The 27,932-nt window shown below is 42.2% G+C and overlaps 1 protein-coding gene across 1 annotated transcript in view; it reads left to right on the top strand.

The window, feature by feature from the left end:
• plcl5 (phospholipase C like 5) overlaps positions 1 to 27,932 on the top strand; it is an 88,039-nt gene that overhangs the window by 34,274 nt on the left and 25,833 nt on the right. Inside the window, exons 2-3 of the mRNA XM_059347550.1 lie at positions 16,079 to 18,565; positions 26,198 to 26,401. Of these exons, the coding sequence (XP_059203533.1) occupies positions 16,079 to 18,565; positions 26,198 to 26,401 (2,691 nt within the window). The remainder of the gene's footprint in view (positions 1 to 16,078; positions 18,566 to 26,197; positions 26,402 to 27,932) is intronic.

The following is a 27,932-nucleotide window of genomic DNA, read 5'->3' as shown; positions in this document are numbered from 1 at the left end:
ATGGAACCATAATTTAGCGAGACATAAACTTATAAGAAAATGTTTACTGAGGCTAGGGTCCTTTTCTCATAGAATTCTATACAATCAGACTTCTTTTTGCACCCAGTCGCCCCCTGCTTTTCTGAATTTTCATATTCTATCTCTAAAAAACACAAATGTTGTTGAGAAAATGAGAGGTGGGTGCAGGGAAGCTGGAAAGTGTTCGCCGAATTGATGCTGGTTTGGGCAAAAATCATCTTCCTGGTAGTCTAGAGGAAACCAGGCCTTACTTGACAGGGGCTGAGGGCCCGGCCCTGGCAGGTCCTCCCTTAAACACTGATGTGGTTCTGCTGCCGGAACTACTGCTTCTGTAGCTGCTGGTTGAAGGCTTACAAGTTTTTTTGTGCTCCACAGGGAGCTGTAAAGTCAACCACATGAAGAGATAACACAGCAGAGGACTAAAATAGCCTAACAGTGCTTCATTCACCTATCAAACTCATTTTGGTGCTTCCTCAGTTTGATTTTCTCTCCAAAGCTGTGTGGAAGTGTGTATGTGTGGGAAGTAGATCTACATAGTGTACTTGTGCTAAGATCTCTTAAAGGCTGCATTACAAGTCAGAATTCATACAAACATTGACGTCACCCATTGGTTTGTGGACAGCTGCTTTCAAGCCTTGAGGCGAACTCAAGGCTTGAAAGCAGCTGTCCACAAACATTTTGGCCATCTTGGTTTAAGGCCTTCACTATGTTGTTTTCATCAACATAAAAACGTCTCGTTTTTTTCCAACAGGTACATGTATAGAAAGGATCTGTCAATCATAAGGTAGCCATGTCCTTAATCCTACCCTGCTTTGTCATCCATTTTACTCTAAGTGGGACCATAATTTACAATATGAACATTATGCTGTATTGACGAAGACTTGAAACTAACAATTGAGTCCATAAACTCATTATAAGATGTTTACAGAGGCAATATATCAAGTGAGAACAGTCATATGCTGGACTCGTTTTGCAACTGGTGGTGGCTACCCCTGCTGGCCATCAGAAAGAATGCAGGTTTAAGGCACTTTAACATTGGCCTCATGGTTACAAACAATCTCAAAGTGAATCTGACTCCGTTTTAGCCAAAGAGAGCAGCTGAAAGTAGACGCTTCTTTTCCAAGAAACAAGACTTTGTGCGTAAGTAAAGTAAACCCAGAGTTTGTCTGACTCTTTGAGAAGCACACTGACATGGTGGTCTCACGAAGCCTTGGATTGTGGCTGCGGCATCTTTCCACTAGTGTCTCCTTTTTACAGTTATGCAGCAGATTGAGTTCCACATCCCTTAAATGTTTGTTTTTACATCCCCTCAAATGTTTGTTTTTACACCAAAGAACTGTTGAGGATCGTGTTGCATGAGATAACATTCAACGTGTTGATTCCTTTGGGCCTACTGCATCCTTGTTCTGCTGAGCATAAACACCCTGAGCTAAGAAAAAAGGACAACATGAGAAATGATGCTGGTCATAGGTGATATCAAGATAGCAGAATTGGTTGTTTTATTAAAATACTGTACTTTAGGACATCACCCTCCGTTTCTTTGTCACCTCCACGTGACCTTTAGCAACAATAGCATTTCCTTGCTAAGAGAGATAAGTTCAGTTGAATGTGGCAGCCAGGGCTTTTTAGTGAAACTGGGTCAGCTTGTATCCAGGCCTGGATATCAGCGTGGCTTTCTTACGCATCCTTCGTCAGATTCACCTCCCCTCCTGCTGTTCAGTTCTCTCCCAGGGAATCCTAACTCCCCCTCTTCTCAGTAGAGGAGTGAGGCCAGACCTAAAAATAGGAACCGTTGTTCTGCCTGTTCTTCCTTTGCATGTTAACCGCCTTTTTTCATCCTGAAGAGACCCCCTAGTTTTGCATCCATGTCTTTTAGAATCAATCCACAAGATGGTCCTGATTCTCCTCACTGCAGTCCTGTCAGTCAGGCTTTCAGGGCAAACACTAAGGTCACCTTCACCCAGAGCTCTTCTGCAAAGTGGGCACATTGAAGCACTCTGCTCCTGTGTCCGCCACCCTCCCTCCACTGTGCATTTACACAAACACACTCACTTCCTCCCATGTCCTACATTTGTCTCCACTACTGGGGGGAAAAGCTAATGAAACTGTTATTCATCTATTCAGCTGAGATCTGCTCCCAGCTCTTATTAGCTATCGCTGGTTTGCCCTAACCAGCAGGAGAGGAAGTATCCTTTACTTAAGCAAAAGTAGCAATTACAGATCACAAAAATGCATAATTAAAATCTTGCATTCAAATTTCTCATTGTGCAGAAGGGCCCTTGGCAGTGTTAACTGTATTATTACATATTCCATAATAGGATTATTATTACTGATGCATTCATTTGTAAGCAGTATTTTAGTGTTGTGGATTAAGGTGGACCTACTTTTAACTGTTTTCTATTTGGTTGGGGATCATATTTTACAGGCTTTTTATCTTAATTTGTATCATAAGTATCATTATCAAGAAAATGTAATAGAGTAAAAACTACATACACCTTAGTAATGTACTCAGTTACCTCCCATTAACTGGTATGATAATGTTTTAAAGGGAGTATAACAAATTCAAGGCACGGTCCAAGTGTGCTTAACCAATTAAGTGCAATGGGGAATGATTATCTAATAGGCAAGCGCTGTGTAAGAAGGCTCATCATGCTGCAGATCAAAGAGAAAGGGGTGCAGATACCACACCAGAGTTTTCTTTCTTTTTTTTTTCCACTGGCATTGGAACAGTTCATGAGTTGGTTTGCCAGCCTCTTGACGAGACAGAAGGAGCCCAGCCAAGGATCAGGCTCACGGGGATTATTTATAGAGTTGAGTGGGCTTCACGGACGCAGGCGTGGAATGTGTCAGAGAGAAAATGCATCATTGATCAAAGCCTGCTCAGAGATGTAGTCTTATTTTTGCCAAAAAAAAAAGCAGAGCAGAGACGGGGGTTTGGGAGAAAACAATAGCCTTTACCAAAGGCTCTGTGTATGCAGTGCTATTGTAGGCTCGCCTGCTCTTCTGCCCACACAGAGTCCTCTGCACCTACACAGGTGACTGGACTTCACTGAACACCTGCCAATTTTAGCCTTCTTCTCCTCTTTGTCTTTTTTTCAGAATCTAAATAGTTTCTCAGCACTGGATGTCTAAAATACATACATGGTAGGCGTCTGTCAAGTGAGTGTGCTGCACCTGGAGGCAGGTGTGTAACTCCAATGAAGCTGTGTGTGTGTGTGTGTGTGTGTGTGTGTGGGGAGGGGGGGGGGGGGTGAGGAAGTGTCGGGGGTGTCTTTTAGGATTGTGTCACTTTGTAAGTATTGATTACTGTTAGTATTGATTGTGGTTTGCCCCTATGTGAAGTTCTCTTAAATAGACACCTCATAAGAGACAAAACGAGCTACAACTGACAGTGACAACTAGCCACCAAGGAAGGCCTGTGTGTGTGTGTGTGTGTGTGTGTGTGTGTCTGTCTCAGAGGACAGTGCAAGTCGCTTCTTTTCCTTTTATCTCCTCCACTCTTTGGTCCCATTCAGGGAGTAGGAGAGATTGGGGTAGGGGGGTGTAGGGAGGGTGGAGGAGTGTAGCAGAGGTGTCCTGTACTGCAGCAGCACAGCTCTCTGGTGGCAGGCGGGGGCACTTCTCTCTCCCCGCCATTCGCTGCATTGCAGACGGCAGTCAAGGTTATGCCTGTGTGGCCGCATTGACGATCTGAAGTATTGAGGATGCCGGGGCATGCAGTCAGAGAGACAACGATTGAGCTTCGGGAAACTTGTGGCCTGGTTGTCCTGTAATGCTTTTATTTATAGCCGTAGAACCTTCATGCTCAGACTTGCAAATCCCATATCGACTCCATCAATAGCACTTGATGTTTCTGGGGCTTTTAAAAACTGCTTTCTTTTACACTGCACAGATAACGTCTCTCTTATTTTCCTCTTTCTTGCTGAGTTGCCTGTAATCTTCTGGCAGGCTGTCATTTCATACGAGCATTGTGTCTGGGGTGGAGGGTAAATGCCGCGGAGATGTGTGGCACATGGGCTGGCGGGGTGACATTTGTTGTTAATCAGCCTCCTGCTCATCTTCAGCTTCCGCTGTCTGGCTGTGATAAACATGTCAGTCTCAGCCACGCTGCAACACTGAAGACCGCAGGCTGTATATGGTCAGCGCTTCACAGAGGTCCTGCCCAAAGTTTCATTGGAAGTGGATCAGAGAAAGGCCACATCTGGTAGCGTTGCATAAAAGAGCCACTGCAACATTCTCACATCCTGTTCTAAGTGAGCTTTAGTCCTAAACACACACTCACACACACAACACAGGAGGACAGCCAAATTTCCACATCCTGTGTATGTGTGTGCATGTACCCATAAGAATTCCTCTGGCTTCCTCTTTTATTGCGCCTGAAGCTCAGGCAGACAATTCATTGTGAGCGAGTTCAAAACAGCTGCCTATGTCAGATATTATTGAGCAAGTGATAGATCATCCCCCACAGGGTGGAAACATTTTGCACACCGCTAGTCTAACCTTAATTGTTTCCCAGTATCAATCTCATCTCTTTATTGGTGCTATATGAAGGGATATAGTAGATAAAGACAGAGACTAAGACAGGAAACAAGACTAGGCTGAAATGACGGCCGATATGTCGTCAAAGTATATAAAAGTATTTTTCTATATTGTGTTTCCGGAAAACCAGCAGCTGAACTGCATTATTGCAACATTTACGTACTTTTGATGCTGCTTTACGTTCTGATCTTGACCATGGGAGCTAGCCCTTGTAACAACAACCACTTATTAATAAAGTGAATCATCGTTATGAATCAACGTTACCAGCTGTCTGTTGCCCCGATTAATGTGGAAAGGGCAACAGCCAATAGGGGAAGCTCCAACTCGAACGATGTCATCACTTACTTCGACCAATGGTGTAACTTCGTCACTCACTCTGTGACTCAGCGACAGACTTTTGTGTTTGGGGCCTGGCGCCGGCCCTTGCTATGTCCGGCCAAAAAAGAAATTAATTCAGAATTCAAAATGCAAAGATGGAGTGACAGAGACAAACACAAAGTCGGAGAGCAAACAATAGTGAAAGGACTAGCAATAGAGAGACAGAAGAGGTCTGGTGATGAGTCTTGGGTGTCAAAGCACAAATGTGTCAACTATTATCCTTTCATTGGTCGTCACCGTTGGGCAAACACACTCTCGTGTCACATCCGCCACATCTTTGGCAAACACAGCAGCAGATCTGGTGCCTGTTGTTGAAAACCATTTTGGGAAATGAGAAAACACTGAGGTAATGAATGTAATGAGAGGAATGCTTTGAGATCAGGCAACACTGCTTAATTAAAGCAATGCAGACCATGAGGGAGTATTAAACATAGTTATATCTGATAGGAGACGATAAGTAGAGATAGCTGCGAGGGACTTGGCACACAGCTCTCAGTTCGTTAGCATTAGGCTGTTGTCAGTTAAAAACCCTGCAACTCCAATTTTATTGACTCTCATGATTTCATTGTAGTTGGAGGGAGACTCAGTTGACCATGTGCTGTGAAATTCAATTAGTCTTTGGCTCTTTGGAAAAATTAGCAGAGCCTCATGTATGATGTTCAAAGCACAGGATGCTCAGACTGACATAACTGGACCCACTGACCCAAAGAAGTGCTGAGATAAAAGCACCCCATAGCCTAAGCTTCTTTGGACTGATAAAATTAAAGTTTTTTTTACAGCCTCTTTATATGCACAGGAAGTAACTAACTCATGTCTAAAACCAAAATAATAAGCAAATCACCAGACATCTCTTGTCCCTTTGGTGCCTTAAGTATTAAAGAAGTTATTGCAAAACTTTCTCAAACTACTTTTTTTTCCCAATCACTTGGAGATTAAAACACCAATGTGCAACGGTCCCGATTGCAGCTTAAAGTCATGAAAACCTTGGATGCTTTAGGAGATAACGATATTCATCTGACAGCTACAGTGTGCCATTTCATGAATTGTTTTATCCACAGTTCCTGACAGTGCCACAATGGCTGCATTTTTAGATTTATTGGTGGCCCTGGTGAGAGTTCAACGCTGTAATCTTGGCAGATTCTGTTCTGGGACACTCAGACACATTAGACACAGAGCTTCGGCAGAGCAGGAATAGTCAATGGAGGACATGTGAGATAGAAATAATGAATATGAGCTGATACAACAACCTTCAAACATCCTCCGCTAAACCAGGGAAAACATTCAGCAGGAGATTGAGAGGGAATCCAGGGACAAACAACCCCTTCCTGTGTCCCCCCCTTCACATATACAAGGATTATTGTGTTATTATTTAACACTGCTTCTGCAGATTTACCAACATGACCTGACAGTCACACAATCACTTAGAGTGAGTGGGAGCTGAGATTGACAGCAGACAAGTTGCCTACAGTAGAGGACAACCACAGACGGACAAGACAAGAAGCTGACCGTGAGGAAATCTTGAACTGGATTTGACTTGACCCTTCAAAACAAGAGAGTCTCTCTTTGTTTCTCTCCCTTTCTGTTTGTCTCTCTCTCATGCTTAGCAACAAGCATGCACCCATGAACACACGCAAACTCACCTGAACTGAGCACATGAAATAAGACTTGCAGGAAATAATTGGCCCCAGTGGTGACGGGAGGCGATGGAAAGCATGAGGAAAGCAGCTGGGAGAGCGAGGCCGGTGTGATGGAGAATCCACAGGAGAGCCTGACATTGCCGTGCGTGTGTATGTGTGCGTGTGTGCATTCAAATGTGCAGTGAACTCAGAAAGGTGTGATATGATTTATGATCAAACCTGTAGGCGTGAATGTACTGAGTTCTCCCATGACCAATAGTGGAAAAAAATTGACTTTTTTAACACCAATGCTTTGTGACTGAATTATCTGAGCTGGTCGGCGGCACTTGGGTTTTTTTTTTCTGTAGTTCCACAGCTCGATAGCATTGACCTCCACTCACTCTCTCTGTGGGCCAGTAATTATTGAGACTGTTTGGTGCTCTTTAGCTTGTTCAGAGTTCTCCAGGGGATTTCCACTTATTATCGGAGCATGGAAAGACTGTTAACAGCAGAATCGGAGCTTTACATTCAAGGTACAATGGACCACCTGGATGAAAATGTAAATGCATTCATGCACTGGGACAAACCCTCTCAGGCCTTCGATTTTCTCGCCTATTCACACATTATGTCCATGTTCTGCAAAACTTGCACAAAGATGGTGCGATGACTTGCATGATGTGCAGCTGAGAGTGCTAAAGCAGTCGCCCACATGAGAGATTGCAATGACAAACGGTGACAGGCCCGACTTCTCTCTCCCCCTGACTCTCTTTCCCTCATCTGTCTCTCTTTATTCTCTCCATCCCTCCCTCGCCTCTCCTATTTTCCAAAATCTGTATTCAATTTGAAGATGCTTTATGAGCATGACAGATCCTGTGTTGCCACGGCAAAATGTTACTGACTTTGAATTTATCACTCCATCCCTCATCTTCTATCTCTTTTCCCCTTATGAGAATTTTGTTTTCCAATTTTATTTAATTTGCTTTATTGGCATTGAGGTTGCGCAGCATCGCCAAAACATCTAAACAAATTAAGTTGAATTTAAGCTCATTAAACTTGCTCTCTTTCTCAATTTCTGTCAATTGCCCCTTCTATCACTCTCTCTTGCACATAGCATACATCTCTTCTACCGATCTCTCTCTCTCTCTCTCTTCCAGATTTAGGAAGTAGAGTCTGTTAGAGACTGAATTATTTCTGCCCTAAGCCCTTTGTGGCAGGATTCAGATGTCAGTTTGTGTAACCATCTATGATGTTGGAAGTGTGGTGTCTCGGGGTAGTCGTGGGCAGCCCTGTCTTGAGGAGGGGAGAGACGGGGAGGTGGGCTGTTCTGATGATGACCTCCCACCTACCTCATCCAACCCGTTGGGGCTTACTGAGCTGTGAAATCCTTTAAGGCAAAAGCCAGAACTCTTTGGCTCTTCATGTCTACCTGCTTCTGCCGATGTCCTGCAGTACAGGACACCTCTGCTGAACCTTCGCTACAACTTGCTTTCTAGGGGAGGAGGGGAGATAATCGGGCAGAAGCAACCTGTCCTCTGAAAGATGTGCCTCGTGTCATTCACAGACCACACAAACAATACACACAATTAGCAGAGCACCTTCACTTGTTATTTTTGTACTATTTTGACAACTGATTAATCAGTTTAGGGAAATAAATAAAAATTCCCTGGTTCCAGCTAGCTAAATGTGAATGTAAACCTGGTTTATTTAATCTTCTATGACAGTTAACCGAATGTCTTTGAGTTGTGGACAAAAGAAGATATTTTTTAGGGATCTCATCTTGTGCTTTGGGAAACAATGATCACCATTGTTATCACCATTTCCTGACATTTTTAGAGCACACAACTAATCAAGTAATCAAGAAAACAATTGACAAATTAATAAACAACAAAAATAATTAGCTCTTTCATGCAGTAATTCCTTCACTTGTTGCATTATGTTTCTTGTATTGCATGTAAACGTTGGTAAAAAAAACCTTGCTCTAGCTTTAGGTCTGTCATGATAAATATTTTTTGTTGGACGATATATTGTCCCTATGTATTGTTAATTTTTAATTGTACGACCATCTTATGCCACTGATATGATAATATAGTAGCATAATAAAAAAAAACATTTGATGCAGGGGTATAGTGAGTAATTCATTACTTAACAGGCAATATATGGCAGATCCAGTTCCTCAATATTTAGGACATTTTGTCAATCTCAGCATAGTTTTCTGAAAAAAAGGCTTTAGGCACTCCACTCAGGCCTTAATAATGGTCAGGAAACCCCTTCTCTTTTTTCTGTGATCATGTTGGCTAAATGTTGGCAACCTTCTTGTGTAAACAAACACATGTTAACACAATAGGTGATATTGTACTATATATGGACATGGCCTCAATAGCTTTATAACTGGATAGGTCTGGATAGGTCTATTTAATGTTGCTATTATACCTACCTTGTTTAAGAGGATTCAAGGAAAACAGATTTACATTTTTTTTTTTAATGTATGGAAATTTTAATAGTGTAAATATTTAAACTTCGAGACAGTAAATTATTTTATTTTTCATCCAGACAGGAAACACTTACAAGAACGACAGCTACTGTGATGAAAATCCTTAATCTGATCTGATTTGGGGGAAAGATATCTTTGCCCTGACTGTGATATCAGAAATTGAAAAAATGAATAAGTTACACAAATGAACACACGGCACTTTGAGCATGTGTCTTTGTGGTGTGTGTGTGTGTGTGTGTGTGTGTGTGATTTTCAACCTGGTCTCACAGAAATCCGTGAAATAGCCACGGATTTCGCTTAACTCAAAATCCGTGGAATAGCCACGGAATCACTCAAATTTCCGTGAAACTGACACGGATTTCGCTACAATGCAAGTTAATGACAGTCATATCCCGTGTCTATTCCATGGATATTTGTTCCTATTGGTTTGTTCCAAGTCACGTGACTTTCAAGGTCCTAGCGGTCAGAACAAAAAACATGGCGGACAGTTCTCTCATTTTTAGTGAAAAATCAATATTTTGACTTAGTTTCTGCATAAAAATGGATTTTGATCACATTTCTAGCGAGAAATATATGTTTTATTTTCTAAATATTCACTCAGTGAATGTACATAATCACTTTGTATGTTGGAATAGCCACGGGATATGACTGTAATTAACTTGCATTGTAGCGAAATCCGTGTCAGTTTCACAGAAATTTGAGCGATTCCGTGGCTATTCCACGGATTTTGAGTCAAGCAAATCCGTGGCTATTTCACGGATTTCTGTGAGATCATGTTGGTGATTTTTCAGGGTTTGACTTGTCAATATGTGCATTTGATGTGTAACATGGCGTAGCTGTGACTAGTTGTCTGTCAGGGTGTTCTATATGTGTGCAGACATTGATCCTATGATCCTATTGCATACATGCGGGCAAACACAACTCACATACTGTGACTCACATCTTGGAGAGCACGTCATCAAGAGGGCTCTGCTCTGTTCTGCCTTCATTCCCCATTACCCACGCTCCCCTGTTGCCTTATTCACAGATTCACATTGCACACACATAAATGACACAGTAGCTCTGTGGGCGAGAGGTACTGAGCCGTGCCTGACTACCTTCTGCAGACCCCCTTTTTTAGAGTTGAGATATGATAGGAGCGAGGAGTAGCGAGTGGCAGGCAGCCAACCCAGCCGTGACGAGGAGGTGGGATGGTTTGAGGTTTGGTGGGATGGGGAGGAAGTGGGCCTGTGGGTAGTGAAAGAGGCAGAATGCCCAGAGTCCCACAGGAAGACCTTCGGGGTAGAGATTTGTCCTCCATGTGTTCAAAACAGGTTGAGCAGCTCATGCTAACCTTAGACAGTCCAGAGCCTGAGCCTCTCAACTGTCCATATTGTATCTTTCACTGTGGGCAAGAGGACTTTTTAGCTTTGCTCATGCTTTCTGACATAACAAGAGATCAAGCAGCTGAGGAAGCCCTCGGGGGATATTGTAGGGTGCTTGTTTTGCACCCACACAAACATGCACTCCGGAGATGAAGCAGGCATTAGTTTTTCTGACAGAGCTGCATTCCAGGACACAGAGCAAACCGGGGGAGTGCAGGAAATCCAACCAGATGTATATTGGTTTTTGAGATGATATTACCATAAAATTGTAAATAGAATGATTATAAAAGTATACAAAGATGGGAAGTCTATGAAAATAGATTGTCCATTGTGCCCTGCAGTACAATTTAGAGAATTATTGTTTTGGCATACTCCACTCAGCGGGGCACTGCACTGTAACAAGCAACCCGAGAGCTCATGTTGCATTAATTGCCTCCCTGGAGTTCAGTTCCATGTCGTACTGCTCATGGCACCCAGCGTCGGAGAGTGACAGCACTGACGGGAGGTAGAGCGAGTGTGACATACCACTGCCCTTCAGAGGATGTTGGGGGACTTGTCTCACAGCCTGCCCCGTCCCCGGCAGCTTCACCCTTCCATCAGGGAGTGTTTGACCCAGCCCGGGGCGGCTGGCGTCACCACAGGAAAGGGGATGGGGGAGGTGTGGAGGACTACCGAAATATCCACACATTACTGCAGAAGCAGCAGCAGCAACAGGCAGCCGAGCCAGAAGCACTCGGACACACACACACACACACACACACACACACACACACACACACAAGCACTCACACAGATAAACAGAAATACTGACATCTCTACCAGGAAAGATCCCAGGGGCTGTGAAAAAATGGTGAGGGAGAGCAACAGGATCGTGGTCAATCACAGGAAATTGACAGCTGTCTGTAGAAAAAAACAGAGGCAAACATGTTTAGGTTCAAAAAGATTTGTTGTAAGGACATTTAAGTATTTACAAAATTATGATTGAAAATGGGTTGTTTTTATGCCTTGACCTGTTATCTATACATAAGTCCATAAAATATCACTGACATGTGATTAGTCAGATCGCTAGCCGTATGATTTTGCATTTAAAGGTTCATTGTGTAAGATTTGGCCAGCTTTGTAGTTTAAAACATTCTGAGCTAACATTATTAACAGAATGTGAAGAAGTGACATTGTTGATCCTATGCTAAACTCATGTTTGTATTGTGTTGCAGAGATATCTACTGATATTAGCATGCTAACCAGTTAGCCTGTCCCATCTAGAAATACCACTTGTGCCTCAAGAGGTGCTAATGAGTCATCGTTGCATCCAGTCTGCCCTCAGAGGGATTTAGTAAATCATGCATTGCTTACATAAGGTGATATACTGCCACTGTTTTTTCCCAACTTGCATTTTTAAGTTCAAGAATATAATTTAGTTTTAGTAGTGTGTGAAATTACCCCTAACAGGCACATTTTGCCTACTGGGTTTGGATTGAATCTGGATCTGAGCAGCATAGTCTCCTACCTGGCTGTCCAGCTAATTGTAACAGCATGTTAATGAGACATAAGATTACCCTTACAATCTTTGACCCTCTGTGGCTGAAACACTTCCCTAAAGAAGGCCTGGAAACAATCAGACCTGAACAGATCTCCCCCTCTTGCCACTTGCTCAGTCTGCTCTCAGTCTCACAGAGCTTTCTTCACAAATCCCCAATACTCCAGTCAATGCAGACATCCATCTGGTTTGGTTTTTGCAAAAAGTAGAGGAAAAAAACAGATGAGAGACCAACTGTCTTTTTTTGGGACCGTTTTAGAAGTAGGCTTGAGTCATTAACCGTAGTTTTCTCTTTCATGAAGCGTAGGGAGCAGGCTAGTAAAATAAAAGAGCATGACATTTAGGTTGAAATGTGATCTCTTGATTACGGCCTCCAGTTTTATCTCCCTTCTGCAAGCACTATGATGGGTTGGGGCGGGTGATTTGTTGGACGAATCAAGAGCATGACAAAATGAGACAAAGATAGGGTTTGCATCAGTGCATCAGTGTTTTGGTTGACACAATCATTTCACTCTGTGAAAGAGTTGGAACTCTATTATCCTCTAGCTGAACCAACAGCACCTTCTTTACCCTCACAGTCTTGGAAAGGGTATGCTCATTAACATGTGCCTGTGGATCTTGGCACTAGCTCTAACAACAATTACATGCAAGTATATCTCGAGGGTGAGAAAATAAATGCTTGAATAACTCCATTTTAACACATAGTGAGAAACCCTTTTGACCTGGGTGGTCCTAGAATCATCAGGCCACAGCACACATCTGCTATAAGACCATGTCCAAAAGGTATTTTCCACATTACAGATTAATTTATATCTCTATTACAGTTTACAGAATTATGAATTATGATATTGAGTACTTCTGTGTCGGGGAAAGAGATAGAGGTCGTAAAACAAGGGCGAAACCGGAGAGCGATGATCATGTCATATCTTCAGCTTTGCATCAAGTGGTGCTCATTAATCGCGATGAGGTGCCGGGTGTCATCTGCCTCTGACCGTCAGGTGGAAGATAGATAGTCGTGAGGGATTTCACTTTGACTAGAGTTAAGCCATGCTCAGGGGAGATCCATCAGACCTGTGCAGGCAGTCACTGTCTTAGGGTGAAGACATACTTCTCTGAAGCCCTGGAGTCTTGTGCCCTTTCTTGCTTTTTTCTTCAATTAAAAAACAAGCATGCGTGAAAGGAGGAAAGCTCAAATTAGTGGTATTGGTTACTTTTCTTTTAAATTGTAGGTGTTGCAAGTAATTGAGCATTGCCATTGCCATTCACCGTGATTTTATTAATGCTCTTAAAAGTTTTATCCTTGAAAAAAATATTGTAGGATGTTACCATCCCCCCCTACCCCACCCCCCAATGAAGGACTACGGATGGAAAATAGCACCACTGCTAATCTGATGTAACCATCTTGTTGTTGTTGTTCATGAAGTGACAATGACTTATGGTATTACATGCTGTCCTTTAAATAAACTCATTCATTCATTCATTCATTCATTCATTCATTCATTCATTCATTCATTCATTCATCCATTCATATGTGACTGTGGTATTAACCATTCTCACAAAATGATTTTTTGTTTTTTTAAAGATTGATTTTTGGCATGTCTGCTTTATTAGACAGTGACAGAGCTGGACAGCATGCAGCAAGGGGCCTTTGACCCTGCGGTAAGAACGCAGCCTTGTCTTATGTTTGAGATCAAACAATGAATCTCTCAAAGGCATTGTGTCTGCGATCTTTAATATGTAACTATAATTTGTGGATTGGGTTAGTTTTGCTTTTAATGTGCTGTTGTGGTATGCATTATTCAACAAGCCTATTTTTCGTACCCTTAACCAGGCCATCTGCATTCAGGCTGTCTAGCTAACCACAGTCTTGTGTGGAAATAGGGCAAGTCTGTCTGTCTGCTTTCTGCCAGCTAGACTTGCAACCTAAAAGCTGCAAAAGTTAATTCATGTCATGGCAGGTGGTGTGTGGCGCATCTGTTTTACTACTTTCACAAGTTTTGCCTTGCTTGCAGAGAGAGACGGTCTCCTCAGAGCTTCGACAAACATTATGATGTCTTTGGAATCAGCTGGCATTAAATGTATTTATGAGAGGTTGCCCACAGGATGAATATTTAACCACATCTCATTTGCATCTATAACGTAACTTGAAACGGATTGTAAAGCCCTTCACTTATTTTGAGAGATGAAACCATTGTGACTTGAGCCAAGCAAAAATCGTATCTCCAGTTTTGTACCCTGTCATTACTGCAAGCAGTCCTGTTTTAAAAAAGAAACAGACCTCATGCATTACAGTATATTACGATTTGTCTCAAGGGAAAGCCCCAGAAGATGTTTTGCAATTTAAAACATGAGCAGAACAATTCACTAAACTGGTTGTTTAATGGCAGCCTGCTCATATAATATCATATTTATGCATTCAGCAATTTAGCACAGTTTTACTAATGGGAATGGTATGTTATGGCCATCTACATTTTAGCGTAATGGCTTTTGTTTTTATTTAAGATTTTATTTTTTTAAGGATTTAATGTGTATATATTAGGGTTGTGAACGATAAACCGATGCGACCGGATATTTGGTTTAACAAGTGAGAGATAAGGCTGTGTTGGTAGCAGCCTCCTCAACCAATTCAAATCAGCCATGAATTCCTAGGTTAATGGGTTGTAGAGTCATGGATCAGGTATCGCGAGACTTGAAATCGGTTTGCGGCTTCACAGTTTGCGCCGCCGTCTCTAAATCAATGCAAGAGCTGAAGCTGCTCGCGAAACAGTTCTCGCGCAACTCCATGCTCCAACTCTCCGGTCTCTCCCAAGTATTTTGCATCCCCGCTTCCCTCACGTGCGCCGTTCACATGCGCCGTTCACTTGCGAAACGTTTTAAGAGACATGAGAAGTCCTTCCCTCTGAAGCGTCACGTGATGCGACGTCCGTTTCTAATGACGGCGGCAGGGGATCACAGCTGGATCAGCTGTAGAGCAGAACAGCTGTAGACATGCACTAATAATAATAAGTGTTTTCTCAGTTTCATGTTTTTATTAGCCTATTATTTATGTCTCTATATAGACTATCCTGGTGATAAATGTATTATTTAATATCCCAGAACATGATTCAGTTGTCCGCTGAACATCGGCTAATGTTTTATTAGGTTAGATGATTAAGGTAAAATGTAAATGATGTCACTCAGACCAAACCTACACTCAGGAATGATCGGCCTCATGTGGGACTGAATGGAAATGACGAAAGATGGATACGTTTTTCTTGCTGACAGACTCTCTACTGTTTTTTTCTTTTTTTTCTTTAATATCATCCATAATAAATCTGAACAGATAATGTTGAACAAGTAACAGATCATGAAAGGATAAAAACGCTTCTAGAATTATTTTTCCTTTACATTAATATAAATGTAGAAAGATGTTTGTGGTCTTTTTGTTGTTCAGACCCACAATTAAACAGATTTTTAACTACATGGCAAATTAGAATATGAATAAAATATAAAACTTGTGAGTGACACACAATCTATCTACAACAAATATTAATCGTAGACTCAAATCAAATCGTATTGTTCTTACACTATATCGATTAGAATCAAATCGGTTTGTAATAAAAGTATATCGTTTTTTATTCATATCGTAACCTGTGTATCTACATGCGAATTGAATCGTTTATCAAAGAGAGATTTGCAACCCTAGTATATATCTATCTAACTGTAAAGGCACTCTGTGATTAAATGACTTACGCAGCCTTTTTAGGGTTTCCCATTAATTACCTGTCCAGCGGGGCGACTGTGGCTCAGTTGGTAGATCGGTTGCCGATCTAAATACTAGCAACCTGTGTTGTACGGGCCGGTCAGAGATCCAAACACACATGCAGCTTTCAAAGTGAGAGCACTGTGTACAAACTACAGAATAACAAGAGCGCTGCTGGTGTCCCTAAATACACCGGTGCTCTTGCAATAGGTAAACAGTGAACTCAAGGCAGAGAGTTCACTGAGAGCACAGTGTGTTGACAGAATCCACCACAGAATTTTCAAGAAGACTGTCAAAATATGATGCCTTAAATAAAACTGTTCTGTTTTGTAAATTCAGATAAAAAGTGTAACAAAGAAATCCTTCTCTCCCCCCACCCTTTTCTGTTTTCAGGATGGATCAAAACAGAGGCAGGTGAGGAAGAAAACGGTGTCCTTCAGCTCAATGCCAAATGACCGCAAGATCAACAGCACAGCTGCTTGCATGGCCTTCATGATGGAGGGTTGTGAGATGAAGAAAGTGCGCTCCAACTCACGTATGTACAACCGTTACTTCCTGCTGGATCCAGACATGCATTGGCTGCGCTGGGAGCCTTCCAAGAAAGATTCAGAGAAGGCCAAACTGGAGATCAAGGGTATTAAGGAGGTCCGTTTGGGTAAGAAAACTCCAGTTCTGCGCAGCAATGGTCTATCAGATCAGTTCCCGGATGAATGCGCCTTCTCAATCATCTACGGGGACAACTATGAGTCCTTAGATTTAGTCGCCAGCACAGCAGATGTTGTCAGCACCTGGGTGATGGGCCTGAGGTATCTTGTGTCTTATGGACGGCACACCGTAGACATGGTGGAACCCAGCCAACCGAGTCTACGAACATCTTGGATCGGCTCAGTGTTTGAGCTAGCAGATATGGAAAAGATCGGACACATAGACTTGTTCAGGGCCACCCAGATAATCAAAGGGCTCAACCCTGGAATGAAAGAGTCTAGGATCGAGCTGAAGTTCAAGGAACTCCAGAAAGCTAAAGACCAATACGGAGAGGCAATTAACATGGACACCTTTGTGGAGGCCTACTGCGAGCTCTGCACTCGACCAGAGATCTTCTTCCTACTAGTGCAGTTCTCCAGTAACAAAGAGTACCTGGACAGCAAAGATCTGATGCTGTTTGTAGAGGTGGAGCAGGGTGTGGAAGGCGTAACGGAGGACATGTGCAGGGATATTGTTCAGAAATTTGAGCCGTCCGCCGAAGGCAGAGAGAGGGCTTACCTCTCCATTGATGGCTTTACACACTACCTCCTCTCCTCCGAATGCCACATCTTTGACCCCCAGCACAAACGTGTGTGCCAGGATATGACTCAGCCTCTGTCCCACTACTACATCAACTCATCACACAACGCCTCACTTCTGGAAGACCATTTCTGGGGTTCGTCAGACATCAGCAGCTACATCAGAGCCCTAAGAATGGGCTGTCGCAGCATTGAGGTCATTGTATGGGACGGTCCTGATAATGAACCAGTGGTGTATGTGGGCAGTTCTGTAGCCTCCCATCTCGCTTTCTCTAAAGTCCTGGACATTATAAACCAATATGCTTTTGAGAGCTCAGAGTATCCCCTGATTCTCTGCTTAGTGACCCACTGCTGCATCCCCCAGCAGAGGGTCATGGCACAGCATATGAAGAAGATTCTTGGGGACAAGCTGCACAATGAACCCCCCAACAAGGAGGAGAACTACCTCCCCTCCCCTGAGAAACTCAAAGGTAAAATCCTAATCAAGGGTAAGAGGCTAAACCCCAACTGCACTGACGCTGAGGGTGATGTGACAGATGAGGAGGAGGGGCTCGAAATGTCTCGAAGAGTGGGAGCTGATGAGAAGGACCACCTAAACGGCTTGGGCTACAAGAGACTCAGACTGTGCAGGGAGCTCTCTGATCTTGTATCTCTTTGCAAGTCAGTCCAGTTTAGGGACTTTGAGATCTCTAAGAGAGACCAGAAATACTGGGAGATTTGCTCCTTCAATGAGGTAGATGCAAACAGGTTTGCCAATGAGTTCCCAGAGGAATTCGTCTGTTATAACAAGCGCTTTATCTCCAGGGTATATCCCACACCTATGAGAATCGATGCCAGCAACATGAATCCCCAGGATTTCTGGAAGTGTGGCTGCCAGATTGTGGCCATGAACTACCAGACGCCAGGCCTCATGATGGACCTCAATCTCGGCTGGTTCAGGCAGAATGGCAACTGTGGGTATGTTTTGCGGCCAGCCATCATGAGGGAGGAGGTGTCCTACTTCAGTGCCAATGCTCGGGACTCGCTACCAGGAGTCTCTGCTCAGCTTCTTCACATCAAAGTCATCAGTGGGCAGAATCTGCCCAAGCCTCGTGGCTCTGCCGCCAAGGGTGATGTGGTGGAGCCCTACATATATGTGGAGATTCATGGCATCCCAGCTGACTGTGCTGAGCAAAGAACCAAGACTGTGTCCCAGAATGGTGACAACCCTATTTTTGATGAGAGCTTTGAATTCCAGATTAATCTACCGGAACTTGCAGTGCTGCGATTTGTGGTTTTGGATGACGACTACATTGGAGACGAGTTTATTGGCCAGTACACGATCCCATTTGAGTGCCTACAGCCAGGCTATAGGCATGTCCCCCTGCAGTCTCTGACAGGAGAGTTCCTCCCCAACACCACCCTGTTTGTCCATGTAGCCATCACCAATAGGCGTGGGGGAGGAAAGGCACATAAGAGGGGTCTGTCTGTCAGGAAGGGGAGGAAGGCCCGAGAGTACACCACCACCAAGACCACAGGAATCAAAGTAGTGGATGAGCTCTTTAGAGCTTCCACGCAGCCCCTCAGGGAGGCCACAGACCTCAGAGAAAATGTACAGGTAAGGAAGTACACACTGAATTATTTATAGAACAAAATCACAAAACTATTACTAGTATTAACAATGGTGTTGCCCTTTGTGTCTTTTTACATTCTTGTAGAATATTTATGAAGTTGATCATGCAGAACAAGTTAACCACGACATACAGTAGATGCCTATTTAAGTTCAGATCTCCCACAAGGAGAAACATGATTTGCAGTAGAGGGGAAATTCACACATGCAACATGCAAAAGGATATGAAACTTTAACAATCACAGTTACAGTCCAAAATTTTAATGACATAATCCTCTTCTTATCCTACAGACATTCATCTTGTAGACAACACTTTAGGTCCAATTCAGTGCAACATTTGGATGAACTCTTGCCCATGACCTGGTTCCCCACCAGTTTACTTCACTCTATCATCTCTGTTTGTTAGAGCTACACTTTTTAAAGAGTACAGCACTTAACCCAGGTAGATAGCAGGATCATTAGAATTAATCTTCATCCTCTGGAGACTCTGAATACGCTAAGCAATTTCAATGGCGTTTTGAACATTATAAGTTATGTTGCAGTAGATTCATTAACTTTCATGGTTATCTGCATGTTGGGTTTAAGTTAAGCTATTAAAAGACAGAATGATTTAACACCAAACAACACCGCATACCTTTTTATTGATTCAGTAGGTCCAAACTAATTTGTTTCTGGTTGGAATCTTTTCACTTGATGTTGTGGATAGAAGCTTGTCGCTAATTATGCTCTAATAATGTTGTAAAAGAGAACGTAAAGTGACATTGCGGTACAATTATGAGTTTATGAATAGTGTAATCATTAATGAGGGGCAATTACTGCCCAGGGGAGAGGACAGGGTTGCTAGGCACTTAGTGCACTACTTAAAAACTGCTCTAGATGAGCAAATGCAGATTAGAAACCATGCTGTACATTTGGCTAAGGACCAGTAGCAGAAGCCTTTTGGTGCATGTGTCATTTTGTTTGTGATGACTGAAGGGTGTGATACAAAGCTTGTCTCATTTGCTTGGTCCCACAAATTACAACACAGGGAGAGCCAGTAAGCCTTTTAAACGCCACGTTGTGTGTTGTGTGGTTATCACTTTAGAGTGGCGGGCTCTTCTCCCCTTCTGACAACTACCAACATAAAAATAATCTAGCTGTACACGTTCAACTGTTGACACATATCTGCTGAGCTAATTTTTAATTTGCTCTGTCAGATGTGCTTGTTCAGACACTCCTGGCCAACTCCTGGCTGTCATTTTTTTCCTGCTTGAAAAACTGACTATGCACTGCCCCAACTTGCATGTGTCACTCAGGTGCTACATCACATATTTCGTTGCTCTGATTGGTTATCGGTCTCTCCAGAGGTATTTTGGTCTGCACCATAACTGCACCTTGGAAATGAATGAATGAAGTTACTGACTAATATGCATTTGTAAATTAGTCTGGTGATCCCAGGCTATGAAAATGCTGTGAATAGAATTGTGTTTAATAGTAAAAAATAAAATAAAAAAAAAAGCCTGATAAGTGACCAAATTCAATTTATTTTTATTGTGCTGTGTAAAAATGTAGGCCTTGGCCTCCAAAAAGGTAGTAGGTAGTGGTAAAATCTTATTTCCAATTTTCTTCTCTGCATTAACTTGATAATTCCAGTATAACTTGGTAACTTGCATGAGTCTCCAATGTTAGAAGGATGCAGCCTGGACAAAATTTATAATGTTCATGTCTTTTATAGGGCTAAATGAAATAAGACAGACTTGTGCGTTCCTCCTGAGGCTAATGTGGCACACTCCATTTTTGTTTATCCAGGTTATAAATACCAAGGTCTGTCCGTCTGTCTTCAGTGAGCAGTAACCTCAGTCTAATGGCACAGCAAACAAAAGACCAGACCAAACTAAATACACAGAGAAGTGATTAGAGATCCTGTGGCATGCTGTCATACATTTTTCAGTTGTGGGAAAAGGCAACGTTTTGGAGGACGACATTACATCTCTCTCCAAGACTTCGACACAGAGAGAAATATGTTTGTGTCGGGAGGCAAAATTGATCCTGTAATTTGAGAGGTAGTGTTATTAGCAAATTATAGCATGAATGGGATGAGAGGAAGGTAATTTGAGGGAATCATTGGAAATAAAAGTGGGAATACAAGCAAATTATGAACAATCCTCCTGACCGAAATGTGTTTCTTCATGAGGCAAAAGATTATCATATTTGGCCAGATTAAAGTGTTGCTTGTTTGAATTATCAAAATTAGTGACAAATGGATACCTCAACAGTTTGCTGTGAGTCAGCACAGGAGCATCTCATGAATAAGACATGAAGAGATGAGACTTAAACCGATCCTAGCTTATATGTTTTATAGGAAACTAGAAGGGCACTTGGAGAGCACAGACTTCCGTCAACGTGTTGTCAAAAGTGAAAACGGTGAAATATCCGCTTGAGTATTTGCTCTGTGGTCTTGATCTGCTCCTGATTCTTCCTTGGCCCATGCTACATCCTTCCCCCAAGTTTTATAATAATCAGGCCAGTAGTTTTTCTGTGACCCTGCTGACAAACAACCAAACAAACAAACCAAAACCATAACTCCTTGGCCAAGGTTATTATCACAGGATGTGTCACATCTGACACTCCAATTTGTTCTCTAACTTTTAATCATCTCTCATAACAAAATGGCTTTGAAAACGAATCCACAGGCTTATATGTAGAAAAAAAAAAATGTTAGTATGCGATGAATCAGTGTCTTTTAACCAGATCAAACAACACCGGCACCACAGCCGCTCCATGAACCACAATATCCTCAGGTTTGAAATGTAAATTTTTCTTTTTGAAATAAAGAGATAAAAGTTGATGAATTAACAGAAAGCGGTGAAGTTGAGAGGAAAGCTTTAAAAAAGGGTGAATGAAAAAAAAGACATTCGCCTTTTTAAATGTAAAAAAAAACCAGAACAGTTGTGAAAGCTTTGTAGAGACCAGCTGTGTGGCGCCTGGGGCCTTTAATCTGGAGGGTGCTGGAGGGCAGAAGCAGGACTGGTGGCCATCAACCCACGAGGCAACCGTGAGGCCAACTCTGACTTTAGGCCATGACTAGACTTTAACATGAGAAAGAAATCACTTTTGTACACACAAAAACCCCAGAGATAACTCAGGTCATGAAAGCATTCACATCCACTTTAGATGTCACATTCAGAAGCGTTTTACCTCACTATGCTCTTATAAAACACCTTTTATCCTCGCACAGGAAAGCTATCAGGCTGGTCTGCTTTGAATAAGTGTGTTTGACTATTAAGAAGACAGAAGGTCCATGAACATTGACCAGTGGGCAGAGATGATAGGTTGACATGTTTTATATGTGGATCCAGGCAGCAAATCAATTATTTCTGTTGGAGACTTGAATGAAATCCTTTCCAGAGTGCTGCTGCCAATAAGAGAAGAGAGAGAGACAGAAAGAGAGAGACAGAAAGAGAGAGACAGAGAGAGAGAGACAGAGAGAGAGACAGAGACAGTGTTGTAACTGGACACAGAGCTCTCATTTTGGGGGATTTGGAATGGGGGTTAAGTGGGGGAAGGGAGTAATTAAAAACACAGGCCTCTCATTGGTGTTTTTTTAACACCGTGGGCTGGAAACGGAATGGCTTTTATTGCACAATTGAAAAGCATGTGCTGTCGTACACATGTGTAGAATTATGCAAAGCATAATGAATGTTAATGACTTCAGCTCAGACCCCACTGAGATATAAAGACATGCTCATAGTTCTCACACACGCATGCATGCACACACCGGGTTTTAATCCAGAGCCCCAAAGCTTTTCCCCTTCCTCTATGGTGTTTCTTCTTCTCTTGGCTGGTGTTCAGCGGCCTGAGAGGTGTTAACTGTGGCTGAGGCCAAGCATAAAGATGCCGACTGCGTCCCCCTGGCCTCCCTCTCTGTCTACGGGAAGGTCGGGCCCTGCAGTGACAGCACATCCTTTGGGGTAGGGGGTGGCGGGTGGATTCTTCTGCAGGCCTGGAGGTCTAGCCCAGGGAGACAGCTGGTTCCCACAATGCAGTGCTGTGAGTGTGGACGGATTCCCAAGTACAAACACTGGCACTCTTAAGCCTGATTTCCACCGGGCGCGTTACTGCAGCGTCACGTCAGCGTCGCGTATGCCGTTGCAAATAGGTAACACTCTAATCAATGAGAGCATTTCCACCGGGCGCACTGCGTAACGTTACAGCAGCGTCTCTACGCGAGCATTAGGTAGGACTTCTATTTCTCCGCGAGACGCTGCCAAATTGCGTGAATCTCAACAGAGCAGATCGCACCAGACAGGAAGTCCGACTCAGAATCAGCGTAAAACACTTCCGCCCCAAAATAAAACACAATACGCAGTTCATGCAGCCTAAAACTACTTCACATCAACATTATGTTATGACCAGGGCACCAGATTAGCAATCAATCAATCCATCAATCAAAGGGTCTCAGAGGATCGGCGACACGGATGACAAAACATATTGTTTTTATAAGGATAGATGGTCAGATCAACATATCTTTCACCTCAGAGAAGCAAAGTAAGCTGTTTGTTGTTGTTGTTGTTGTTGTTGTTGTTGTTGTTTACTTTATACACACAGTTTATCCATAGACTGTATAAATAGAGTTTAGAGTTTATCACGGGATCTCGCGGTCTCCCGTATGGTCAGGACGCGCCCGGTGGAAATCCCCAGTAACTTTCTCTCTCTTACCTGCCTTGTTTACTCCAGTGCTTCTCATTGTCTCCCTCACTCTTTGCAGTTTTGGACTCATGCCTCTGCCTGGACTGCTCTTTTGCTTTCCTTCTCTTTCACTGTCCTTTTCTCTTCTCTCACCTCGCTCTGTCACGCTTTTCTTCTAACTGATGGGGGGCTGTGTGAAAAACAGTGGGCTCGGTTGGGTCGCTCGCATTCCCATACTGGCAGAAGAATGAAACGCTGTGAGAGGCAGTTGCTCAGTTGCTGGGGTTGCAGAGGCTATGAACCCAGACATGCAGAAACTCTGGCTTGGGTGGAAAAAACATTGCATCTGCTTTGTTTGTGCATAGGGCTGGGCGATATATCGATATAAAAAATATATTGATATATTCTTAAATATGGTATGAAATTAGAACATATCGATTATATCGATATACTCTCTTTCTATATAAATGCTGCCCTCATCAGGGTTTGTCATATTTAATTCTTTTGTAATGTTTGTTATTCTTTTCTCATATAAATATATTTATTTCAGTAAAAGATGGGCCTATTTTATTTCATAATCTATTTTTATTTAAGCTATTTTTTAATTTAAATTTGCACTTTATGGAGCTTTGATTAAAAAAAGGGTACTCCTGTTGGTATACAGTATTTATGTTCACTTAAATAAACGGTTTCAATAAAACTACTTTTACGACATGACTGAACATTTGCTCTCACTTTGCAATAAAAATATCGGGATATATATCGTATATCGATATTCAGCCTAAATATATCAAGATATGACATTTTGGTCCATATCATCCAACTTTGTGCAATTAGAAAAAAACCCTGATAACCAATCTCAAGTTGATATAAGACATCAGTGATTGCTGTGCAGAAATTTGACAGGACGCTAGATTAAATTGCAACATTCTGTTTTTTGTTTTGGCTCCGAATGTTACCCATCAGGACATGCCAATTTAAGTTTTTGTTTGGAGTAAATTGAAGATAAGAAAAATATTCTATTTACAGGTTTGACTAAAATAAAAAAAAGAATTTGCTGACAGTGCTTGTAGGCTTTGACACATTATTTGACATTGAATTACATTAATTTGGCAGATGCCTTTGTCCAAAGTGACACATACATTGGGAGAAATTTTGAGTTTTTGTTGAAGGACACATGTGAAGAGAAGGAGCTGTAGGTTCGAGTCACTAACTTTGTGATTGATGGTGGACCCGCTCTGCTAACTGAGCTGCAGCTGCCCCTGATGAAAAATAAGATTTGCTATCAGTACTAGATTAAATAAACAGGACATGTTGAGATGGAATTCTTTATTTATCTAGCAGAGGGAGTTTAATCGTCAGTGGTCCATGTAGAAACGGGAACATAGTGAGAAGAATGCCGTTGTAATTACTTAAGTTTTGATAGTTTTAAGATGGATGTTTGCAGTGAAAGGAAAGAAAAATAGAAAGATATGTGTAGCAAAGGGTGAGAAAAGAGGAGGAGATGCTGAGAAAGAGATGGATGAATGAACTGAATGTACTTAGAACTTCAGAGCAGACTGACGTAATGGGAAACGGATAGTTTTACTGTCACCAAGACAAACACTTGCTGCTATCTTATCTTTTTTCTGGTCAGAGGGGAGTATCGTAATCCCTCTTGTTAGATCTCCTCACTCAAGGTCATATTCAAAAAGTGGTAATGATATTTGCCAGTCACTTTATTTGCCAAACAAAATATCACAGGCTCAGGAATTTGACTTAGCTGCTTTGGTTATTTTAGTACCATAGTGTCGGCGAAGAGGTTTAGAGCACAGGAACATACTGGTACATTTAACACCTACTTTTAATAGATGCAGCAACTTAAAATAATGAACACCTACTAAATAGAATTATTTGATAATCAATCAATTGTTAAAGTCATGTTAATGCAAAAAAAAAAAAAATGCAGAAAATGCTGTTTTATATCATATTTAACTGAATATTGTTGGGTTTTGGATTGAAAAAAGACATGTTTTGACAATTTATAGAGCAAACAATATATTGACAAATACAGCCATTCTCAACCTTGGGGTCCTGACCCCAATTGGGGTCGCGAGATGATTTCTCAGGGTCGCCAAATCATTTTGGAAGTCAGTTCAATTTGGTCATTTTGTGTCTTTTCTGGTCATATTGGGTCTTTTTTTGGTCAATTTTTGATCATTTTGTGGTCAACTGATTCTTTTTTGGGTAGTTTTGTGTCTTTTCTGACAAATCCCAAAGTAGCTCAGGAGGTCAGAATGGACCTTTAAACTTATAGCAAATGACTTAGATTAAAATTGACAATAAAATATAAAAAATATATAAATGCAAAGACAGAAATGTTTTAGTTGCTGTCTGCTTTATTATTTGTCCAAAATTCATCATATCAACTGAGTTTGTATGATCTGAACTGTGAGATTGTGTTCAGTGATCGGGGGTCTCGGACAAAATTGGGGGTCGTGACTCAAAGGTTGAGAACTACTGGACTAATAGACAAAATAATTATATTATTCAATGATGAATGATGAAAAAATAAAAATTGACTTTTTTTTTTTTTTAAACCTTTATTTAACCAGGGAATATCCCATTGAGATTAAGAACCTCTTTTTACTTTAAGGGAGCCCTGGCCAAGAGGCAGCAAACACAGAATACAGTTACATATTTACATAACATACAGACCTTAAACACATCATGAGAAACAAGTGCATGTTATGGAATTGGCCTCAATAACTCTTAGTTTGGATTTAAAAGTGCTCAAAGAAACAAATTCAGTTAATTTCCATTCTTTCTGTAGCATATTCCAGCATAAGGTGCAGAGTAAACAAATGCCCTTTTACCCAACTCCGTACGAGCATAAGATAACATATATATTTTTATTTGTGCCTTTTTATGTGGATCATTGCTTTTCTTCATTGTGGGTATTTTCTTTCCCAGAATGCCATGGTGTCCTTCAAGGAGCTCTGCGGCCTGACCCCGGCGGCCAACATGAAGCAGTGTATTCTGACAGTGTCGACCTGGCTGATGAACAGCGAGCGGTCCCTGAGGGTAACAGTGGACCTGAGCGAGACTTACCCCACCATGGAGGCTCAGGGTCCTGTGCCTGAGCTGCTGCGCAAAGTGCTCAATGCCTATGACATGGTAAATAACCTGCACACACATGACTGAGTGTATGTGTGTGTGTATGTGTGTGTGTGTCAAGTTCTGTCTTCTTTTTTGACCACAACTTTGCCCAAACTTGAAAAACTGCCTTATCAGTATGCGAAGGATGCAAAGGAACTCATTTTCCACTTTTTCTTTGGTTTTTTATTTTCTTGAAGATGGTTGGTGATTTTTGGTTTAAACAGAATTATGCAGAGTGGTGTGAAGGTTGATAACCTTTAAGAAACAGAAAAACAGGCATTAGTCTTGAGCAAACACTAAACATTTAACTAAACAGTTTTTCTAGAAAATAAATTTTACCATTACTTTAAAACAAACAAAGTCATTCAAAATTAACCAAGTAAACAATTAAAGTAATGATTTACATAATTAACCATAAGGTTCACTTCAACAAACGTTACATTTTTTGTAAGTAATCAAATCAAAACAGTCATAAAAAAGCATGACCTCAACATATCATTCCCAATTTAGAGTGGGTTTCTCCTACCAGTTGCATCTCCGATCTGATTAGGAGTTGTGGTCTTCTGTTGTTTCCAGCAGCAGGTGAAAGGGCCAACTGAACCACCACCAAACATTTTGTGCCATGCCCTTCCAGTTGGTGTGCAGCAGAATATGGTCCCCCTGGGATCACTTCCTGCTATTTTGGCTCCACCCACCTCTTGTGTGTGGTTGCCCTCTGCAGGTCTGGAGTGCATTTTGTAATTGTGTTGTTGTGAATGTTGGGATTTGACAGAACAGTGTGTATTCATACAGCTGGATAAGGCTTCTAAACATGGCTAAAACCATCTATTTGACCAGTCAGATTGTCAAGCTGCAGCTATTCATTGTATAATTTCACATGTCCTCCATCCTGCCCCCTCTCAAAAGAACACTGCATTTTTTACCACTTGACATTGGCACGGCCCAAAAGGGGGGTTAGAGGACTCTGTCTGTAATTAGTTATCACCCACTGGTTTCTCTCCCCTCCTCCTCCCCTCCTGGGAGGCTTGGTGGGAGCTGGTGAAGTGGGTCATGAGCGAGGGAACAAGGTTGTTGCGTCCACGCTGCTGAGGTCGCCGGCGCTCCTGCTGCCGACACCTACAGGAGTGCGCTGACATCAGGAGAGACGCAGTGTGTGGCTCCAAATAGAATCTGCTTGGGCTTTTATGAGGCCTCTCGCCAGGCAGGAGGCTTGGCACTGTCAGAGCGACTCTCATGCTCCAGTCCACAAAAAAAGTTTCTGAGGACAGAAGCAGAGAAGCAGACCCAGAATCCATATTTTTAGATAGTTTTAGACATTAGAACATGCAGTCTCAGGTCACCCTAGAACAGAGGTGTCAAACTCTGGCACGCGGGCCAAATTTGGCCCGCAGTGTAATTTTATTTGGCCCGCGAGGCAATACCAAATTATTATATTTTTATTGTACTATAAAAGCTGACACGCCGGTATTATACAGCGCATTTACCGCTAATACTACAAATCCCACAAATCCCACAATGCCCTGCTGTTGTTTTGGCGCGTCAATCAGGA

The sequence above is a fragment of the Centropristis striata genome, chromosome 13 (genome assembly GCF_030273125.1).
Source record: "Centropristis striata isolate RG_2023a ecotype Rhode Island chromosome 13, C.striata_1.0, whole genome shotgun sequence".
Lineage (NCBI taxonomy): Eukaryota > Metazoa > Chordata > Actinopteri > Perciformes > Serranidae > Centropristis > Centropristis striata.
This window is presented reverse-complemented; position numbering and strand designations above follow the sequence as displayed.